This window comes from Penicillium pulvis, assembly GCF_028828015.1.
Source record: "Penicillium pulvis strain IBT 33274 chromosome Unknown contig_12_segment0_segment0, whole genome shotgun sequence".
Lineage (NCBI taxonomy): Eukaryota > Fungi > Ascomycota > Eurotiomycetes > Eurotiales > Aspergillaceae > Penicillium > Penicillium pulvis.
Window position 1 is genome coordinate 1653137 of NW_026643072.1, and position 20891 is coordinate 1674027.

The 20891-nt window shown below is 48.0% G+C and overlaps 7 protein-coding genes across 7 annotated transcripts; 4 read left to right on the forward strand and 3 right to left on the reverse strand.

Annotated features, from left to right (window-relative positions):
- Positions 1 to 3790: 3790 nt before the first annotated feature.
- N7503_001821 (uncharacterized protein) lies at positions 3791 to 7292 on the reverse strand (the record flags this gene model as incomplete). Its single annotated transcript, XM_057061368.1, has 4 exons — positions 3791 to 6516; positions 6572 to 6619; positions 6676 to 6755; positions 6814 to 7292. 4 exons carry the CDS (start codon positions 7290 to 7292, stop codon positions 3791 to 3793), a joined length of 3333 nt encoding a protein of 1110 aa, XP_056925330.1.
- A 651-nt stretch (positions 7293 to 7943) lies between these two features.
- On the forward strand, positions 7944 to 8468 carry N7503_001822 (NADH dehydrogenase [ubiquinone] 1 alpha subcomplex subunit 1; the record flags this gene model as incomplete). Its single annotated transcript, XM_057061369.1, has 5 exons — positions 7944 to 7991; positions 8044 to 8136; positions 8210 to 8213; positions 8293 to 8387; positions 8448 to 8468. The coding sequence occupies 5 exons, from the start codon at positions 7944 to 7946 to the stop codon at positions 8466 to 8468; spliced, it is 261 nt and encodes an 86-aa protein (XP_056925331.1).
- Positions 8469 to 8614: 146 nt separating this feature from the next.
- On the reverse strand, positions 8615 to 9674 carry N7503_001823 (arylamine N-acetyltransferase family protein; the record flags this gene model as incomplete). The annotated part of the gene is made up of 3 exons (XM_057061370.1): positions 8615 to 9121; positions 9185 to 9230; positions 9283 to 9674. 3 exons carry the CDS (start codon positions 9672 to 9674, stop codon positions 8615 to 8617), a joined length of 945 nt encoding a protein of 314 aa, XP_056925332.1.
- Positions 9675 to 10551: 877 nt separating this feature from the next.
- Positions 10552 to 12566, forward strand: N7503_001824 (uncharacterized protein; the record flags this gene model as incomplete). Its single annotated transcript, XM_057061371.1, has 4 exons — positions 10552 to 11198; positions 11288 to 11957; positions 12011 to 12313; positions 12375 to 12566. The coding sequence occupies 4 exons, from the start codon at positions 10552 to 10554 to the stop codon at positions 12564 to 12566; spliced, it is 1812 nt and encodes a 603-aa protein (XP_056925333.1).
- An 821-nt stretch (positions 12567 to 13387) lies between these two features.
- N7503_001825 (cytochrome P450) lies at positions 13388 to 15026 on the forward strand (the record flags this gene model as incomplete). Its single annotated transcript, XM_057061372.1, has 4 exons — positions 13388 to 13426; positions 13491 to 14597; positions 14645 to 14817; positions 14870 to 15026. 4 exons carry the CDS (start codon positions 13388 to 13390, stop codon positions 15024 to 15026), a joined length of 1476 nt encoding a protein of 491 aa, XP_056925334.1.
- A 267-nt stretch (positions 15027 to 15293) lies between these two features.
- N7503_001826 (putative methionine permease) lies at positions 15294 to 16984 on the reverse strand (the record flags this gene model as incomplete). The annotated part of the gene is made up of 3 exons (XM_057061373.1): positions 15294 to 15444; positions 15491 to 15891; positions 15941 to 16984. The coding sequence occupies 3 exons, from the start codon at positions 16982 to 16984 to the stop codon at positions 15294 to 15296; spliced, it is 1596 nt and encodes a 531-aa protein (XP_056925335.1).
- Positions 16985 to 18513: 1529 nt separating this feature from the next.
- N7503_001827 (TDT family transporter) lies at positions 18514 to 19993 on the forward strand (the record flags this gene model as incomplete). Its single annotated transcript, XM_057061374.1, has 5 exons — positions 18514 to 18665; positions 18726 to 19094; positions 19146 to 19442; positions 19495 to 19780; positions 19838 to 19993. 5 exons carry the CDS (start codon positions 18514 to 18516, stop codon positions 19991 to 19993), a joined length of 1260 nt encoding a protein of 419 aa, XP_056925336.1.
- Positions 19994 to 20891: the final 898 nt, after the last annotated feature.

The window sequence follows — 20891 nt, forward strand, 5'->3', positions numbered from 1 at the left end:
TTTTTTGCAACTGACCGTTACGCCGTAAAAATCAAGTTAAACCCGAGACGGTTAAGAGCAACGGAAAAAGTGGAAAGCGAATTGGGGATCAGCTGGAGAGTAACCACGGTTGGGGCTAAACGATGCCTGGTGACGATCACACAGGAACAATGATGCGCACATCCAGTAGCTCGGGAGTTGAGGAAAGAAAGAACGTGAGGGAAAAAAAACCCACAGATCTAGTTGCCGTTTTTCTTTCTTTCGTTGCTGGTGGCGAAGGTTGGAGCCTGATTTGTCCTGGGGAAATCCTTTTTGCTTCTAAGTGGTTCCTTTTTTTTCGAGCTAGAACCCACTTGTAAAACGTAACGGCTCGATGGCGCCGGCTATGCAGGTGATCAGGACCCGGCTTGCGTCGTGGACCACAGGAATTCAGTCTAAACGCCAAAGTGGACTCGGTCCCTGGTCCGGCGTCTAAGCATTCCAGTCACGGTGGGTTCCCGGATATGCATCCAAGCCCGCATGGCCCTGGTCTGGTCAAAACAGGAATCGTTGATCTCCGTATCACGCAAAGATCGGGATTCTCGTCTCCACCCAAATCTGAACTAGTTAACCTTTTGAGGCGTTAGCGAAGGTTTAAACAAAAGTAGAGTTTCGATAGCTCAAAGAGAAATATTGCCCCCCCCCAGGTCATGCACTCTGGCCGCCTGACTTCTTATGTCATCCAGATTCTGGGTCCTTCCCGGAGAGCTTCCAGCTCCCCAGGGGCGATCCAGATCCACAACAAACAACAATTCACACTTCACAGTTCTCGTACCTATTGTCTGCTAATATCGTGCAGCTGATTGTGGTCTCTGATTCCTCTGTCATGAGATTTTGCGCCCAATGTGATACCTTGGAAGCTTGCTGCCGATCTCCTCCCACGATTTCCCAACGCATGCAATTCAACTCGGTATCGTTTTTGGTTCTTCAGTGACCATTCGTGATGAGTACAGCGATCTGAAAGATGAAATAATGTCGTCAAGCTCGCGCAAAATCAAGCAATTGCGTATCGCAAAGAACGTGGCAGGCCGAACACGTTAGATCGACATCAGGCATCCCCTCGCATACTGGTTCATGATGGGATGGGGGAAAATAAGGAGTGAATCTCTCGATGGACGCGACCAACGACCAACGATGCGTGTCGAGAAATTTAAGTGAAAATAAAAAGGAAAGCACAAAAAGGCAAATAGAAAAGAGAAAAACAAAAAGATGAAAGGGGCAGACATGAACTCAGCTTTGGACGGTTGGGAAGTCGATGCGTCACATCCGGTCATGCAGGATTCGTGACCTGCACCCTACTCTATGGGGACTTTGTACCAACCAGTGGGGGCGCTGATGCCTCGGTGTTGGGTAGCCGGAGATCCCTTGATTAAGCCAAGAGCCTGACATTGTGCGCGAACATCGCCTGGACCGGGAATTGGTGCGATCGGGCATCTTGCAGCTGCCTCAAGACAAATCATCGTCACTTACCGCGAAGGTGGAGCCCTAATGGTTTGCAGATCAGTGCGTTCTTCAACCCGGCTTTACTCGGACTACAAGATGCTGTCTTTGCGCCACACCTGCCATTGCTTTATCCGCTGCGGCTGAGCATAGAAAGAGAGAGATTAGCACCTGGCCCATAGGCTTAGCCTGCGTCAACGGTGCATGGATTCCTGCAGCGCGTTGGGGAGAATGCAGACTTTTTTTCTTTTTCTTTTTTTCCCATCAGTGCGCCCGTGAGGGGTGCAGAACAACACCATTTTTGGCCCGGGTGTGGCTGTTGGGGTTGAGGGGCATGGCCAACGCACAGACTTGAACTGCATGTGCATATGGATATGACAAGCGGGCCACTTGTGAGAATCGAATGCATCTATCTCCGCAGATATGCCGGTAGCACAGCGATGATCTCATGCAAGGAGGGTCATCAGTCTTTGGGGACGATCAGATTTAGAAAAACCAGAGCATCCCCGTTCTCTTCAGCTAAGCGGGGCTTGAGGTCCACGGGATGACAAGCTGTGGAGACGGCCATTCAGGGAGAGGAGCAAGAAAACCGTGTGAAAAAAACCCTGCGAAAAAAAAAAAAAAAACACACACAAAACTAGGTGCACAAAACTAGTTTGGAAAAAGGAGAAGAAAAGAAGACGCAAAAAACACTGCAAGATGAGCATGTGCAGGAGGCTGAGGCTAGCCTCAGCTGAGATTTGATTCCACATCTGCGCCTATCCGAGTCCCGTTCCTCGATGGACACATGTCCCTGTCCAGGACGTGACTCGGCTGCATCCCGTGAATGCCATGTCCCGATCAAGAGGGGTAAAAAGGGAACGCGGGAAACAGACCGAATTTGAGACTCGGATGGATGTGGGATAGGTAAGGCATCAAGGACAAAGAAAAGAAAAAATTCGCACACAAGAGAAAGAGAAAAAAGCAGGTCAATCCCACAAAATGAAGAAAAGGCAGGTCAACTAAACAGTGACTAGACTACGTGGGGAATGAACAACTCAACCCTGCACGATGAAGTGGCCCGGAAATTTAATGGGGCCGGATTAACTTGACTGATCAATGAGGATCAGTAGCCTTATGAAGGGTGTCCCTTTTTATTAGGGATCCTCACTAATTACCCATAATTAAACGCTATATCTAGGGTCAAGTATAACCTTGGAAGTTAGTAGTCTGACAGCGGCAGCGACCCAAGAACCATGGCACTCTGGAACGCTACGCGATTATGCTTAAATGCCTTGTTCCGTGGTGTTATCCATGGAACACCGCCTAGCACCCGCCCCTGGTGCCGATCGTGTCGATCCTGCTTCAGTCTTCCCTACCTAAAGATAATTTAATCTGATTTATAATCTTAAAGGATTCGCATCCTGATTATATTCTGTTTTCTTCTTAGTAGATAAAAATAAGATATGATCGAGCCGGAAACGCGGGTCCCACAGGCCTCCGACGATAGCCCGTCAGGCTACGTACTCATCTTTAACTCGCACGTCATATTCTAGTTTCATTTAGAGGTTGATTACTCCCGGAAATTCCCCTTGATAGAACAGATCACATCGGGGAGCATATTCTTCATATCCCTTTCTTGGCCCCCGCTTGCCCCGCGTTGAGGGTTGGTGCGTAAATCCCCAGGGCTGTGTATGCACCGTGCCCAGTTGGGAAGATATTCGGGGGTTGAGCGCCAGAACTTTATGGATGAATTGAGTTTACTGGTGGCTCGAGCGATATCATATTTTGGACTCTGCTTACTAGAACTCTCAGGGCACGGTGCTATTACTAGATATTCTAATCAACTAATGGTTCGGACTTTGGCCGAAAGTGCATGTTTGACAGTAAGCCTAGTACGAACACGCACAAACGTACAAACGTTTGAATTGGGTTACTGTGAGAATTGAGATCGACATTGATCAGATCAGCTATGACTTGAGTTGGTATAGCTACATTACATGCTCCCCGCATGTGTTGAACTACTGTAAAATCAAAAGACATCGGGAAGATGAATTAATAAATGAAGACACCATATACCCAACTCCTAGCTCCGCAACCCACGCTCCTTGCTGGATAGAAAAGTACAAAGTGAGCTAATCCCTATGCTGCGCGGTACATCAAGTGCCCGTATATCCCGACATAAGTCTCTGCTGGACACAAGAAAAAAAAAGACAAATAGTCCGGTAGGTAAAGGGTACTATTAGAAATGGAAAATCAACGAAAAAAGGGAAGAAAAAGAAGAAAGAAAGAAACGCCTATTACTATATGCGTCAATAGCTCTTTGCGACCCAGGTCCCATGCCTGGCACTGTTCATGTCTCCATTACCATGTCGCCGTCCACCTCGTATTCCCCGTCCGCATCAGGGTCATCCTCGCCTTCTGCATCGATGTCAGGGCTCAAACCGTTCGTGACAGGAGCACTTTTCTTGGCGCTGCTTCGAACCGAACTAGGCTCGGGAACCACAACTTGGATTTTTTCGACCAAGGCCTTGCGGCTGACCGAAGTCGGGGTTTTATTATGGAGGTTGTCGGAATGCTTTCGCCTCGAGCGGTGGGAAGTTGCCGTCTCCGGTGATCGTGAGTTTGACTTCGGTTTCTTCTCTGGAGTCTTCGGAGCCTCGGGCTTGGGCTCAGGCTCAAGTGCAAGACCTGACTCGGGTCTAGATTCGGGACCAAAATTGGCCTCGGCTTCAGACTCATGATCGACGCCATTTGTTTCGATGGCTTCTTCGGGAGATTCGTCACCGTTGACTTGCTCGGCACTGTCATCGACCTCGGGTGATTCGTCGACTAGCTCGTCGATAACTGCGTCAACGACTGCCTCTTCTTCTATCGGTTCTTCCACTGCATCTTCAACGGGCTCTTCAATCGTGTCATCCGGCTCCCCATCAGCGTCCACATCTGCATCTGCATCGATACCATTTGGCTGGGAAGGGGTGTCCTCGACAGCCGGAGAACCAGTCAGCTTACTTCGCCCGCGACGGCTGACAGATGGTGTGACTGCCGGGAGCCCAGATGGCCTCCGTGGGGTGTTGCGACCACTCGTGCGCACCGTTGTTGGCGTCATAGATGCCCGACCGTTTCCAAGCCTACTGCCCATCGGGCGACCGGGTTTGCGACGACCGGCGGGAGGAATATGAACCGGGGGCCAGAGCTCGAACCGAGAAGGAGGAATGCCGGCGGCAGGTGGAGGAGCTGGAGTAGCCGGTTCATGGGGAGGATGCACTCCATTGGGTTGCCGAAGAGCGGTGGATGGTGGCCCAGCCGGTTCCCCAAGACCATCAGCATGACCATTCATGGCTGGTACCTCATCTCCATCATCCACATCTTTCATCTCGGCATCTTCATCTTCATCATCAAGATCCTCCCGAGGCGCAACAGCATGCATAGGGGCGCGATCAAACTGGGACTGATTATTGCGACCCATGACGTACGGAGTCCACAGCAATGCGTCAGGATTTAGTGTGACATAGCCCTTGCTTTCCCACTTCTGGATGACTTCTTCAAAGTACTTATTATCCAGGCGGAAAGCGTAAGTTTTTGTAATAGGGTCCCGAACTAAAGCTCGAAGGCCCTCAAGGGCGGACACAATATCATCTGCTGTCATTCCTGTCCGGTCGGAAAGATCTGCGATGCTAACGGGTGTCTTCAAGTCACGGAGTTGGTATGATAAAATCAGACGCCAGTAATTGCGATAGGAGACCAGACCCATATCGGATAAGGGCTTCTCGGGCGACCCATTTTTGCCCTCGATGCGTGTCAAAAGGTATGAGAAATCGATCAGGAGATTGCCGTAGCCTTTGCGTTGGTGAATAGGGAGGGTGAGAATGCATGAGACGTTGTTCGCGGAGCTTGGCCTCTTCTCCTTACTGAAATAACCCACAAAATGGCATCCAAGATCATCGTACTCGCTCATGACATAGAATAAGAATGGCTCAACATCGTAGTAAAGGGTCTTAGATCCGAGGAAGAGCTTGGCCAGAAGACACAAATTCTGGCAGTAGACTGGGTTCTTCCGGCCATCTACCTCGAAGATTGAAATCGAGCCATCACGATAGATTTCGTCACCGGGTGCGTGTTTGGCAGGGCATTTGAGCTTGTGCCGCCAAGCTACATAGTCCGAGTTCATATATTTGAGGCAAAACTCGCAAATGTAGAGCACACGGTTGCGACTGTACTCTTCTGGGTATGGGGCGGCATACCAGGTTTCAATCTCATAACCACCAAAGTTGATGTACTTGATCTTTGAGGGCGGACCGGACACCTTTGAGGTTGTAGTGACTTCGCCATTGAGCTCTGCTTCTCGAACTCTTCGCTGCCATTCTTCCTCGGCTTTCTGTCGGGCCGATTCAAATTTGTCACGGTCCAGCTGTGAGGGGAGCGTCTTCGATGTATCTGCGTCAACTTCGGATAAGATACCACCGTACGGCTTGGACTTGGAGTCATCGCTGTCACGGTCGTGGAAAGGTGTGAAATGGTTGTACGGGGCAGGAGGGATAGGGGCGAAATGGGCTTGAGGTTCATGATGTACGGGTGGAGGTTTTGGTGCTTTCTTCTTCTTGCGTTGTGGTTGACTTTGGGTGTTTAATATGCGGTTCACCCTCCCTTCATCCAATCGGAATGCTATGATGAGTTTGCCATATTGTTTGGTCACGACACGTGCGTGTTCTCGTTCAACTCCACGTGTCCGACGCGCTCGCAAAGGACGTGGCTGAGAGTCGTCCAGCATCTCCGCGTCCCCAGGGAGGTCGTTGGAATCTGAGTGATCTGTTTGGCGACGTCGCTTTCGAAGCACAGGGGTATGTTCCTCGGCTTCTGCTGATGATGCTTTTCGTTTTCGTAGTGCGCGGGAACTGTTCAACACCTCTTCACTGATTCCGGTGTCAAATATTGAGTGAAAATCAGATCCTTCTTTCCCCACATGCGCCGGGAGAAGCTCTTTAGGCAGGTGTGACTGCCCGGATTTCACTTGAGAGGGACTTTCCACCGGATCAGGTTCTAGTTTGTTTTGAACGCAGGAGGGGCATTTCCAATGATCTACCACCACAGTTAGTCACTTTCACGTCCACAAAGCATATGAAAAACGACTTACCCTCTGTATCATTACATGCTTCTTGTTCTCGCGCGCATTGTCGATGAGCTGTTCAAGTCAGCATGGGTCCAACAAAAAGGCTTCTGTCCATAGCATAAACATACAGTGATCGCCACAGACAGCGCAAGTCAGCCATTCTTCAAAATCTTCGCCTGGATCGTGCTCTTCATCCTGGCCACAGAAACTAATGGAAATATAATATTAGCATAACCAGATTCTTGGATCAACAAGTGCCTACTCACATGCAATCCGTGCGGCTGCGAATTTCAGCATCTCCGTCCTCGTGTCCATTGCTTTCGGCCTCCCAGTCCTCTGCTTCTGATTCAGACTCGCTAGATTCAGATGCCTCTCGGTCATTCTCATCCTCAAATGCGGGGTCACCCTCGCCCTCGGCATTTTCGGACTCTCCGTCGGCATCTTCATCATCCCCAGATGATTCATCTTCTGGCACCTTGACTGCCCCAACGGGTTCTGTCTCATCGTCGCCACCGTTTTGTTGACTCCTTACACGGGCGGCCGTGGCATCTGCCTCGCTGTCTCCATTGTCTCCATCCACCTCTCTGGAAAATGCGCGGTGTACGGCATCTTGAAGCTGTTGATCCATCCCATAAAGGTCGGTCTCCTCTTCTCCCTCCGCGTCGAGGTCGCTGTCAACCTGGTCAGCGGCGGGCAAGTCAGGTTGACCGGGATCCTCGTTCGCGGGCGGCACCGTCGCCGCCATGGTGAGTGTTACCGCAGCGGCCAGGTCGAAGGGTATGTCACCACAGGTAATGCGCGCCGAAGTGTCACGACTGTCTTTGTTCAAGGGCCAGCCGATTCAAGCTACAGACCCACCCCGCTCACGTTGGTGGCGAATCGGGGGTGCATCGGGAACCCAAACAAGTCCGGTAAAAGGCCTGGAATCAAAGCCAGCAGCTGTAGTATCAAAAATGCGCTTCTCTGCCGAGGCTGCTTTGTTGGGGTCGCAAAGTAGCTGGAAGAAGTCAAAGGTGTTAGTAAGGTGCCACTTCCCAAACACGTGTCGCGGAATGGAGGCGACTCACTTCCTGGGTAGATTCAGTTGCTATGCTTGTGATAGACGAATCCAAGACGCGTCGATAGGCAATCTAAGCGCTAGGAGACGATCTCTCTTGCAATCAAATGCGATGCGCTGCCCCTTGGCCCTTTGGAGTTGTCGTCGCAGGCGGGCTGAGTCAGGTGGCGCTAAACCACATCGGGCCGCGCAGACCTCCTCCCATTCACGATTCTAAAGTCACACCCTCCACACTCCCCTCGTTCACTCCACCATTTTCCTTTGTGGCCCTCGGACAGCCCATTGCCTGCTTATTATACTACTCTTGTCTTCTTGACTTGTCATCCGACCATCATAATCATGGGTGTTCCCTTCGAGGCTTTGCTCCCTTACGGGATTGTCATCACCGTGCGTATCATTCGTCAGTCCCTCCCGGAGCTAGAATTGACCACCACCACAGATGTTCGGTGTGACCGGTGCTGGTCTGTATGTTTCTAAGCGCTTCCTGAATGAAGGCAAGAAGCCCCGCTGGAACTCTGACCTCTGGGATCGGGTAAGTCAAGTCCTCAATGCGCGCGTCGGCTGCGGTCGGAACTCACAGAATGCGGCGGCTAACTCTTTTACAGCAAAGTAAGTCATAGACAATCGAACGGACCGCTACAGCCAATGCTTGGAGAACTGGCCGATGCTAACCAATCATTACGAACAGTGATGGAGCGGGACCTCCGCATTACCGGTACATTGAGAGGACAGTCCAGCAATCACATTGCGCCCAAGGGATTCGAGCTCAGCAACCCGTGGAAGGTATGGACAACTGATTTTTTGAAACATTGGTTTCGATTGCATACTGACACATCTCTACAGATCGAGAAGCGGATTTACTAGATTCCCTAAAATTGCAACGTCTTTTCCTTGTTATGCCTCCGCGCTTTTGTTTCTCGATCATACATATCCACCGCAGTTTTTCTAGAAAACGATGCTGTACCATACAATTGAAGCCCATTTCTTTCACCTTCGATAATACCTGCGGTCTATCTGAGCTCCGAAGTCAAACCCTGGATCCCTTGGATTTCGCTCTGGCGCAGAGACATACCAAAGTACTTGGCGAGCGCTTTGACTCGGCCTTCTTCATTGTGGAGGATCTGCAAGATCTCTGTCTGCCCGTGGACTCGTTTCTTCACTTCCTTACCAGACATGACGTATTGCCCGATAATCTGTTTCTCGCTTGGATCCATAATCATCCGCATGCAAACGAAGATCTGACCAAACCAGCTAGTACGTTTCTGACTGACGGAGAAATTGATCATTGCGAAATCTTGGGGTAGAAACTCCACGTCTGAAAAGCAGATGTTGGGCACCCAAACACTGGTAGGGTTGTATCTAGTCTGGTAGATCCAAACTTTCTGCTCTTTATCGATGAATTCGACTAGGCTATCTTTGATGAGTCGCATTTCTGAAGGCCCAATATGTGTAGCTGTTGCTCCTTCGCGGAGAGGTAGAGGTGCAGTTGCACAGTTATTACCAAATCCAACATCCACCTAGAAAGATCAGCCCCGATGACACATGTAATTGGATGCTAACGAAGCTCCGAGGCTGCTCACCATATATTTCTCTTCGTCAATGACCACAATCAAAATCATATGTCCACTAAACACCGCCGTTAGCAGATTATGTCGACACAGAGGCAAGAGTTTCATACTATGACATATACCGCCCATCATCCACCCCTGTCGCAGCAGCACGGCTCACTCGCCCACCAGTAGCGTATACATGGAACCCCAAAGATCGCAAGACAATGAAGAACAACCCCGAATTCTCCATACAGTACCCATCAAGCCTGCGCTCAACAATCTTTTCAAACAGGGCTTCCGGGTGCAAAGAAATGGTATGGTGCTGCGAATAGTGCAGTCCAGAATTGCCCCACGGAATGGCACAGAGGTGCCGCCTCATTAGATCGGATAATGTTGTGAGACCATCTGTTTTGACTTTCTCGCGCAATTCTTTCAACACGGTGTCATTCGTGTTGGGGTACCCTATGCGCTTGAAGTATGCTTCAAGCTGGGCCTCGGTATATGTTGGTGGGGACCCCATAATGGCGGGGTATCTGATCAAATTAGCAGTTGCACTGCTGAAGGGCGGGCTTGAAGAATAAAAGATGTAGCAATCAGAAGAATACAATGTGGGATTGAGAATAAAGGAGAAGATTATTGGCCATTTACCGAATTGATACATTACATTGATGTTGAGACGGAATTATTCCTTGATGACCAATTACGCGCCAAGCAAACGAATCAATCCACCGTGATAAGTTCCGAGGTTGTGGCAATTTATTTCGACTCCAGTTTATTTTAGCGTGTTCTATGAAACTGATATGGATATATAATTACAGAAAAAGCGGGAATATTGATTCAGTCCACCATTTTATCTGTTAAGCCAATCATGGAAGCCCCCGGCATCGGAATCCATCTCCAGCTTTCCCCCAAAGTCATACTTGTACACCGTAGCCGCGAGCTTGACTCCCAAATATCCAAAGTCAATCTTCTCGCAGATACAAATTAAGAGATGGTCCCGAGTTAAAAACGAGCTCCATGAAGTGTCATAGATCTTTCTTAGATTTTCATTTTTGATTGGCTACATATTCCAAAACAAAAGGTTGGAGGTATTTTTATTTTGATGTAAACTGTAGGTATGTGCTGACCTTATCTTACTACAGTCTCCTGAAGTGGAGGCCAGAATAGTAAAGGTAGAGCAGCTTCTCGAAACCATTTTGGTATCGATTTTACAGTACGACCGTGGTGTCGAAAGTTCTTATTTTAGACGAAACTACAACCAGGGCGCTAGCTCCAAACTCGAGCGCTTAAGAGAAATGAATCGGGATCTAAACACAGTCTAAGGATATCTTGATTGTATCCAACACTCCCAGTTTTTACATTTCAATTAGCACGTCAACAATAACGCAAGATACGAGATGCCTAAAGCGGAAAACAAGGCACGTTCGGGGAAGGAGATCTCCCAGGATGCGGCAAGGGCTATTATGGATGACATTCGTGTACTGAATGGGGGATTACCGGAGGAGGACTGGCAGAGAATGAGTGAGAAAGGAAAGAGATCTCACATGAACCTTCAACTACTAGCAGGAAACGGCATCATTCATGTGGCAAAGGATCTATACGATGCCGATGCTCGATTTATCTTTGAACTGATTCAGAACGCAGACGACAACAAGTACAGCGCAGCAGATCATCAAGGTCAACTGAGGTTCCTTCATTTCAAATTGCACCATGACAGGATAATGGTGGAATCGAATGAAGATGGTTTCAGCGAACAAGATATTCGAGCCATTTGCAGCATCCACCAGAGCACCAAACGCCAAGCAGGTGGTTACGTCGGTCACAAAGGAATTGGTTTTAAATTAGTCTTCAAGGTTGCGCATAAAGTACATATCCAATCGGGTCCTTTTTGTTGTTCATTGGAGCACAAAGAAGGAGAGTCTGGCCTGGGCATGGTTACCCCATCCAACGTGGCACGCGAAAACCTCCCCGAGACTGTCAAGACCCGCATGACTCTGTTACTGGCCAGCGCCGACGACTTTGACGCACGCGCTCGAGAATTGAAGTACGGCGATATTGAAGCAACTGCGCAGAGTGGTAATGGACTGGTTCATATTGAATCTGAAGGCGATTCTCAAAAAATATTATTCCTAGGGATCCCTTGGACCAGGAAAGGTGTTATCGCACTGAGCTTCCCAAAGTATTGTCAAGCCACCTTGGGATCCGCGATGAAAAAGCCCTGCAAACCTTTCGCACCGTCTTCACGACCAGCGAGAAAATCCTTGAAAGTATTCTCAATGATGACGGAATAATATCATTCTCTCACCCAGAAAGCCGAGAAGCAGAGTCACAGTCTTCAGACGGGACAGACTCTGATGCCATCTCCATTAGCTCTCATGTCTTGTCTAGAGAGGATTCAGGTGAAGGACCAACATTCAATTCACGAATTAGAGACTCAAGCCCAGTCAACCATGGAATTCGAAACATGACATCTGGGAGCACAAACTCTTATGTATTTTCACAGAATGTTCGATCAACACACAGGGCCCATCAGCTGCAGCGAGCCGTTCATCGTCACGTTATCTCATCTTCTCCAGGTCGCACTAACCCCGACCTCGGCACCATAATTGGCCAGGCCCAGTATGTTGAAGCGCTAACAAATGTTATCAACCAAGCACGGGGTGCAAACTTCCGCGGAACTCTACAAACTCCAGCACGCACCCACCGGAATAATCGGAATAGTGTGTCGGGATATGGCTTTAGCATTGAGTCACCCAATCGATTGGACCGTGACATTAAGGTTGGCGCTGCTGGTGAATTATATGTGGGTTGAGACTTCCCAATATTGTTACTTTACCTGGTCTAACAAGTCTATAGGTCTTCGAGCGTCTTTTACAACTCGATCTTCCAGGCTTCAGCCGATCAAATTGGAGAAGCACCATCCGCAAGAATGTTATTGTTCACCCAGACTACCAGAATCTCGCCCCCTGGAACGGATCTGAGACCGCCGATATAGTATATTACGACTCGGATTCGGTTCTGACATCTATTCTGATCAATGAGGGGCATCTCCCCGGGTCACCAAGGAATAATATCACACCAACCTACTACATAGAAGTCAAGACGACCACATCTGAATGTGAAACTCCGTTTTTCATGAGCAATAGTCAATACGTGCGGGTAAGTCAGAGGTAAACTTCGTTCAAGTGATTTCATAAGCTAATAAGGACAAACCCTGCAGATGCAATCATATGCATTAAGACTGGGGGCTGGGCCCACGGAAGACGACAGAGTCTATATGATCTTCAGAGTCTCCAAGGTCACGAGTCGCAATATAGGGATGAAACTATACTTCGATCCTGAGAAGCTACGACAAGAGAGGAGACTCATTTTCACAGCAGACACGTGGAGTGTCCGCCCTCCTGAATTCTGAATCCCATGCTCCTCAGATATGAATATATGATCGTGTGATGCATGCTTCAAGACAAATCTAAGAGAAAATTATAACCCTTGGAAGGCCCTTGTTCAGCTATTCAAGGACATATGGGCTCTCTAAATCAATGATATCTGGCTGCTCCAAATCTTTACTCACTTCGCGAGTTGGTGGCGTCGAGGAATTTTGAAACACCAAATAGCCTGTGCTTTACACCGCTCGCTGCTTTTCGCTCATCGTTCCTGTATCAAGCCCTGTGCAGCACACAACATGAGGTGTCTCATGGCAGAATATGTGGCAGAAAGTTGTATAATCAAGGGGGTGTTTCAAACTTGCTTGACACAAGTGTGAACTGGACAATGGCTTCCAGACCTTCTCCACGCCACAGCATTGTATGCCAAAAGCTATTCGCTTCGATCAAAAGCACGAGATAGTATCGGTATTCATTCTCTGTGCCGTCCGAGCCGGCTTGCAGATCCTGAAACCCTTTTGGCCATGGTCACATCGAAAAGCGGGGGATGGATCCCTAATGCAAGGTAACCCACAAAATTTCGCGAAACAAAGCTGTAGTACAATAATTACTCGAAGTTCATTCGTCCCCTTGAGGGCATGTCACTAACCACAAGTTGTGCTAAGCAATTGTGCAAGTAGAGTTGAGCATTACGGAGGTCAAACTGAAATCCATGTCGAGCTGGTGTTTAGACTTTCGTCATGTGTGACGCGCGCAGGACTAAATATAAATTGCATGTCCCGCCCTTAATTTTTAGTCCGCTTCTCTAACGATATTCATTGTGGCGTCATCAATGGGTGAAGCTGTAATTATGGAGACAACCCCAGCCATAATTATCTTTGCTGGTGGGGTAAGTCCAACATTCCTTGCTCCCCATCTGAATACTCTCTAAATGAGTCAATAAACACGCACAGATACTGGCCTATGCACTAGGGAGCGTGGTCTACAACCTATTCCTCAGCCCACTTTCAAAATTTTCAGGCCCAAAACTGGCAGCATGCACGTACATCCCAAGCCTCTATTGGACGTCAACAGGACAGAATCACATGAAGATGAAGGAGCTCCACGATAAATACGGAGATGTGGTCCGAGTCGGACCCAACGCTCTCGTATACCGCAGCCCTCAAGCCTGGAAAGATATTTATGGCCACCGAAAGCCAGGGGCAGGGTCATTCCTGAAAGACCCTAAGTTCTACGTGCGGGGTCCAACAGGACCTAACGTCCTCAACGCCGACGATGCAGATCACTCGAGAGAAAGAAGATTGCTATCGCACGCCTTTTCCGAAAAGGCACTCCGCGACCAAGAGACCCTCATTCAGTCTTACGTTGATCTCTTAGTGGAGCGGCTGAATGGACAGGTTGTAGCCGCGCGCGGCGCGATCGACATGTGTCGTTGGTACAACTACACCACATTCGACATAATCGGAGACCTTGCTTTTGGGGAACCATTTGATTGCCTGCAAGAGAGCAAGTATCACCCATGGGTGAAGATGGTTTTCTCAAGTGTGAAAGGTGGAGCACTACTACGTCCCCTTCAAATCTATCCCATTATAGCACCGATTGTGAGAATGCTGCTTCCAAAGCGGGTCATGAAAATGAGGAATGAACACTTCGCCATGAGTGCGGAGAAAGTCCACCGTCGACTGGAGGTTAAGACAGAGAGGCCGGATTTCATGACTTATATTCTGCGACACACTGATGATCGTGCAATGACTGGAAAGGAGATGGAAGCAAACGCGGCTCTGCTGATTCTTGCTGGAAGCGAGACCACTGCCACCTTGCTCGCGGGATTAAGCTACTATCTTGCCCAGAACCCGGCGACATATAAGAGACTTGTGGAGGAGATTCGGAGTACCTTCAAGTCCTATGATGATATTAACTTCTTGGGCGTGAGTCAGATGACGTACTTGAATGCCGCCCTAGAGGAGGCCCTGCGGGTCTACCCACCCGTTCCGGCGGTCATCCCGCGTGTCGTGCCAAAGGGGGGCTCGGTCATTGATGGGATGTTCGTTCCACAGGGGGTCAGTATTCCGACTATCTGAAAGCTCATGTATACTAAACCAATTAGGTGTCTGTCTCCGGAGCCCATTACTCGACCTACCATGCCGAATCCAACTTTGCTGAACCAGATTCTTTCATCCCAGAGCGATGGCTGGATGATCGAGAGAAGCGCTTCGAGTCGGACAACAGATCGTCTCTTGCTGCATTCTCACTCGGACCCCGTAACTGCATTGGAAGAAAGTAAGTGACATAAATATCAGACCTATGGCGTGTTGCTAACTATGCTGGATAGCCTCGCCTATGCCGAAATGCGGGTCATTGTGGCCAAGGTTTTCTGGAGCTTTGACATGACACTCGATGAGAGTTCAAAAGGGTGGAATGTCCAGAAATCATTCAACATCTGGGAGAAGAAGCCGCTAATGATGCATTTGACAAAAGTTCAGCATTAGCTGTTTCCATGGAAGGTAATTAGACTTCAACGCTATCTAATTGGTCGAGGGTTCACTATGTAGTTACCCGTTGGTGACAGAGAACGGGCCTCCTGTGCAGCCTGTCTGGATAGGGAGCCAGATGAGTGGCTGGCGTATGTTCCACAGCGGTTGAAACTATATTCTTTATCTAACTGGATCTTACTTGCGGAGAAATTGTACGTGAGAAGTCGTTTGGCTGCATTGCTTTCTATGCTTCTATACCTGCATCAAAATGCGAATTTTTCCTTAATTTCTTGAAAGCGAGGGAAACGAGCGAACTAGCCTATTAATCGTTGTCCCGTCATCCAGTGTCTCCACAGTCTCTTCTAATGTATAACCTCCCCTCCGAGGCAAAATCACCGTCCAGACATACCAATAAAGAACAGCAAAAATGATTCTGTAGATATCAGTATGGAAAATAGCATATGGGTAGGGATGCTCACATGCTGATGCCGACAATAGCGTATGTCGCATAGAAGAAGTGGACGTCTCCTTGATGGCCTGGAGGTGGAATAAAAGGTGCCACTAATAGTATAATACAGACTACAACTCGTACCCAAACAGCCGGAAGCCATGCCTTGAATGGTCGTGGGAGACTTGGCTCTTTGTATCGTAGTATCAATAGTCCAATGGTAACGGCGAGCGCCATGATATTACCGGGATACCCTTCCACATCAAGGATGAAGTTGTAGACGTCTTGTTGTGGTGGTAGCGCAATGACTAGTAGAGATGGCACATAGTGCACGATTAGGCCACCGAGTGGAGTGCCAAAGGGGCGCGAAGAGGATAGCAGCTTCTGCCACGGTAAGAAACCTTGTCGGGCAATCTCTTGATTGACTCGCGCCTGTGTTTCTGTTAAGAAATGTGCGGATTATGATCTGGGTATCACTTACCAAAGCAAATGTTACTACCATAACATTTCCTGCGGCTGAGATTGCGATCGCAAGCGGGAAGAGTGTGCTTCCGATGTTACCGAACAGCCGCTCAAACAAGAGTGCCCCGACTAGTTCTCCACTGTTCTTGATTTCCTCTAACGGAACGACCAGAAGATAAGACAGGTTGGCCAGCAAATAGAGGCCACCAGCCGTAAGCAAAGCTGAAGGGCACACTGTTTTGAGCGTCCTAACAGGGTCTTGCACCTCATTAAGCACATTGTTGATGTTGCTTAGTCCGGCATAAGAGTAAATGACCTTAAACAGCGCCGTCGATAGTAAGTTCCAGCTCCAATTTGAACCCTCCCATAACGTGTCCCACGAGACACCACTGAGTCGCCTAGCCCCAGGCGAAGTATTGATATCACCACCGAGAAATTGCAAGAGCAACACCCAAACCCCTGTTAAAGACATGGCGCCAATCAAGAATATCTTAACCCACCCAAGCGCATTCTGGATGATAATCCCGGTCTTGAAAAAGAAGCCATGAATTATTGTAATGGCAGTCAAAAGTCCAATCGCTAAAGCCTTGTATTGGAGATCAGTCGGCTCGATACTCAAGGCAAATAGCGTATACTTGGCGAAAACAATGCAGTTGCTCGCCGTAAAGCCCAAGACTACTGCATGTACCGCGACCACAGTCGACGCGAGAAATTTCGGCCGGCGATAAGCATACTCCAGGTATACTTTATCTCCTCCTGATCGGGGCAGCATACATCCATATTCCATTGACACTGACAAGCCACATGCTGATAGGATAGTTCCAACCAGCCACACTAGGAGTGTCAAGCCTACACTACCGGCGGATTTCACGATCGATCCAGGAGTGGCGAAGATGCCGCTCCCGATCACCCTTGAAACCACCAAGATGTAGGCACTGGTCCAGCTGATGTTCTTATCATAGGTCGTACCTGGAAGACTGTCTGGGAAAACGGGTATAACCGGGGAGATGAGTGGATCATGTTGACCGGGTTCTAATAATGGCTGCCTTTCACTATTGGACATGGTTAAGTCGCTTGTTCGCGGGCTCACGGCTTTGGTATGGCATTTGTCTTCAGCGCTAATTATTCTCGAGATCTGTGAAGAATGTGGGACTCTATGGGAGAATGGTAGGTTTTTAAAAGTGGTCAACAAAGCCGTAACACTGCTTGGAAATCACCGGATGTTTTGTCTGGCACGCCATTTTGACTGGGTGTTGTGTTTTTACCCTTGCGTGACGAGCTGACCATATTGGAAATGCCACTGCACACGACGATAACAAATGACGTGATTCGGGCCAATCAGAGGCGTAGGTATGTTGCATTTTAATGTGAGATGTGATATACGTTGATTGGGTCGCGACGTGTAAATGACTTTAATCAGCAATATATTGATTCAATCACATCAGCGAATCGACATCCGGCTAGGCTATGTTCAAAGCTGCAAGCATAGTGAGAGATATTGTCAGCGGTCGTGAGTGTCTTGGCTGGCCATGAACAAATAAGGCAGCGACGTCATGCGCAATTGGGTAAAGAGAGGACGGAAGTACATGACATATTACCAGATCTCGGCATCTTGATGGAAAACGCGAGAGAGACCGTGATCTAAGGTAGAGAGGAGAAGAGAGGAGGGGAGACGCTCTCATGCAATGGAAGCCATCGAGGATCATGTGACCTTCAAATGTTTGTCAAGTACATGAAGGTCATGTGATCGTCACGGGAGCGTCAAGCTTAGGATTTGCAACTGAGTCACTCATTCGGCTAAATGCTAAAAACCAACAAAAGAAAGCCTAATGGAAGTCCAATGAAAGCGGGATTAGATCACAAGAGGATTAAAGTTCTCTATGCGAGATTCACGCAGACCCCACCTACTATTCGGTCAAAGATCGGTCGAAGGTCGGTGACTCCACCCGGTTATAAAGGCTAACCCGGTCAAAACGGAGAATTTTCATTACTAACCCCAAATTAGCGTGCCAGGACCTTGGAGCATGCCTAAACATTCTATTTGATTCAAAATACAGGCCACAACAGACCAAAATATAAATCGAAAGTAACAGCTAAAAAAAAATAACATCTGGGTATAGAGGAGAATGGGCGTTTGTTATCGCCCGCATCTATGAAAATCAGATTCGCCAATATGTAGATCTTGAAGACAAGCCAAACAAGTTTAAGCTATCTAGAGAATTTTTCAAGCATATTGTCTTGTCATTTAAAGTAGAGAGATAGATCATGATGCCCAAGTGTGGATTCCCATTTAACCGGGCTTACCGTCGTAACCGGTAGTCTCCGAGCCTCGAACCATGGAAAATAATGGCTTGCCCCAATACAGACCTGCTGATTGGCTCTTCATTCAATTTGGGTCTGTATAGAGATCCATTCAAAACTCGGATCTACCCCAATCAAGCGAAAAAATCCAGATCTCAATATCCACACCTTATCGGGTGGAATTTCCTGAATCATGGCGAAAAACGTGCCAGTGGAGTCAGAGATAAAAATTTTAGCTTTCGACGTCCATCCGTTTGACATAATACTACATCCTTGGGAAAGTCAAGCCAAATGACAGAGGTCGGCCTGGACGCGGAGGAAAGCTTCGTCGAACGAACAGTGTCGGCATACGACAACCCAGGAATCCCATATGAGGTGGCATCGACCATTCCCGATAAGCGGCGATCAAAATGGAGAGAGATTATCATTGGCTTCAGTCCTTCGTATGTTCGAACATTCCTATGTAGCTTCGGCAGGTCTTGATGAATCTGACCCTTGTACAGGTGGTTTACAGCCTGCATGGGGACAGGCATCGTTGCTGTCCTCTTTTATTTCATCCCATTTAAAGCCAGATGGCTCCATTATCTATCTATAATCCTCTTTATACTTGACGCGATCCTTTTCTGCATCATCTCTTCTATCACCATTTTGCGCTATGCCCTTGAGCCAACGCTTTGGCGGGCTACCTTGACAGATCCTGCGATTGCCCCGTTCTTGGGTACTATACCCATCGCTTTTGTCATACTAATCGAACTTTGGGTATTCATATGTGTCCCTCTTTGGGGTGAATGGGCGAGTACACTTGCATGGGTGTGCTGGATAATCGATGCCATTTTTGCGGTCATTATAACAACTTCGCTCTCATTTCAGCTGTACGTTGTTCGTTGCCTCGTTTCAATGGTATTTACTAATCACCAGATCAGAATGTCAAAGTCCCACTTGGACTCACTAAAGATGGTCACGGCCGTACAGCTGCTTCCCATAGCATCTACTGTCATCGCCTCTGGCGTTGGAGCCGAAGTTGCAGGAGTACTTCCATCACATGGAAGAGCCCAGGCTACACTTGTAGCAAGCTTTGTGCTATGGGGGATGGCAATGCCATTATCTGGAATCATTCTCATCATCTATTACCAGAGACTGGCTGTTCATAAACTTCCATCTCGTGAAGTCATTGTCAGCTGTTTTCTACCACTCAGTCCGCTAGGCTTTGGCTCTTACAGGTACGTTCAAGCTGTCACTTGACTAGATTCAGCACTAACGGAAACATTATAGTATCATGTACATGGGCAAAGTAGCGCGATCTTTACTAGCTGATTCCGAACCAGCTATAGCTATAGCCGGGGAAGTTGCATTCATGTTCTGTATGCTAATCGGATTAATTATTTGGAGCTTCGGTTTGACGTGGTTTGCTTTTGCACTTGCTTCCATTTACCATAGCTGGCCCTTCCCGTTCAACATGGGCTGGTGGGGATTTACATTTCCGTTGGGCGTTTTTGCTGCAAGCACAATTGAGCTTGGGCTTGGAATGTCTTCATTGTTCTTTCGTGTCTTGGGAACGGTAAGTTGCAACTACATTGCCAACAGAGTGAATGTCGACTGATTTACGATCTATTAGGTATTTTCCGTCATCGTCATCGTCCTCTGGATTGTTGTCTCCCTAGGGACCTTGAGAGGGCTTTGGAAACGTTCTTTACTGGTTGCGCCTGTTATTCCTGTTATTCCGCGCGATGAGCCTATCCCATCGGATGGATTCTCTTCTGACTTTTGGTGAAATTATGCATTGGATAATACCCTCCGAAATCCATATCAACAGAGCAGAGTCGATATGTCTTTTGCCACTATATCAAGTCAGTAATCTTGACTAGCTATGTCTAATGAGAGTTGTTAATTGTACCCATGATTGCACCTTCCCAATATGCTCCTAATATATCATATAGGTATGAAAGTTGGTACATCCATAGATAGGCGCAAAGATAAGTAGAAAGGTAGAGACGTAAGAAAATGTAAGAGTGTATCAATAGAAGACGTCTGTCGGAGAGCCCAACCCCAAATATGTTGCCAATATATTGCCCAGGTGGGCGCAACTATAAAAATTGGGGCAGAATCAACAGCTGATTACAATTTTACTATGTTTGAAAACAATCTAGTTCAACCAAGAAGCCCCAAAGCAACTTCTTGGGTCACCGTTTTGCGGGCCCGGTGGATCCCATTGTGTTGGAGGGCGCATTTCCATATTCATATCAACCATTTCCAGCCTGTTAGAGATTCCATTTGGAACCAAGCCTTCTTCTAGAGGCTCCTCCATAGCATCTAAGTGCAGAGAATTCATGACTCGTCGAAGCATCGCCTTTTGGTGCTCCATAATCGCAAGATGAGTATCGAATGCCTCATACTGTCTTTGCACTTTACCCAGCATAATCCTTGCAATCGTATAATTGTGAGCTTGGATTATATCAAGTATGCAAGGTTGAATCACCTACCTGCTTACTAACTCTTGGGATTTTGCCTCCAGATTCGATCTGATCTGAAGAATGTCATCCAGATATTTCTGGATCTCCGTCTTTCGAGATAAAAAACGACCCTTTTCAAGGAAAAAGTCTCCACTTTGGATAATTTCCATCCATAGTGGGCCGAAATAATTTCTCGGATTCTTCATATATTATCTCGGC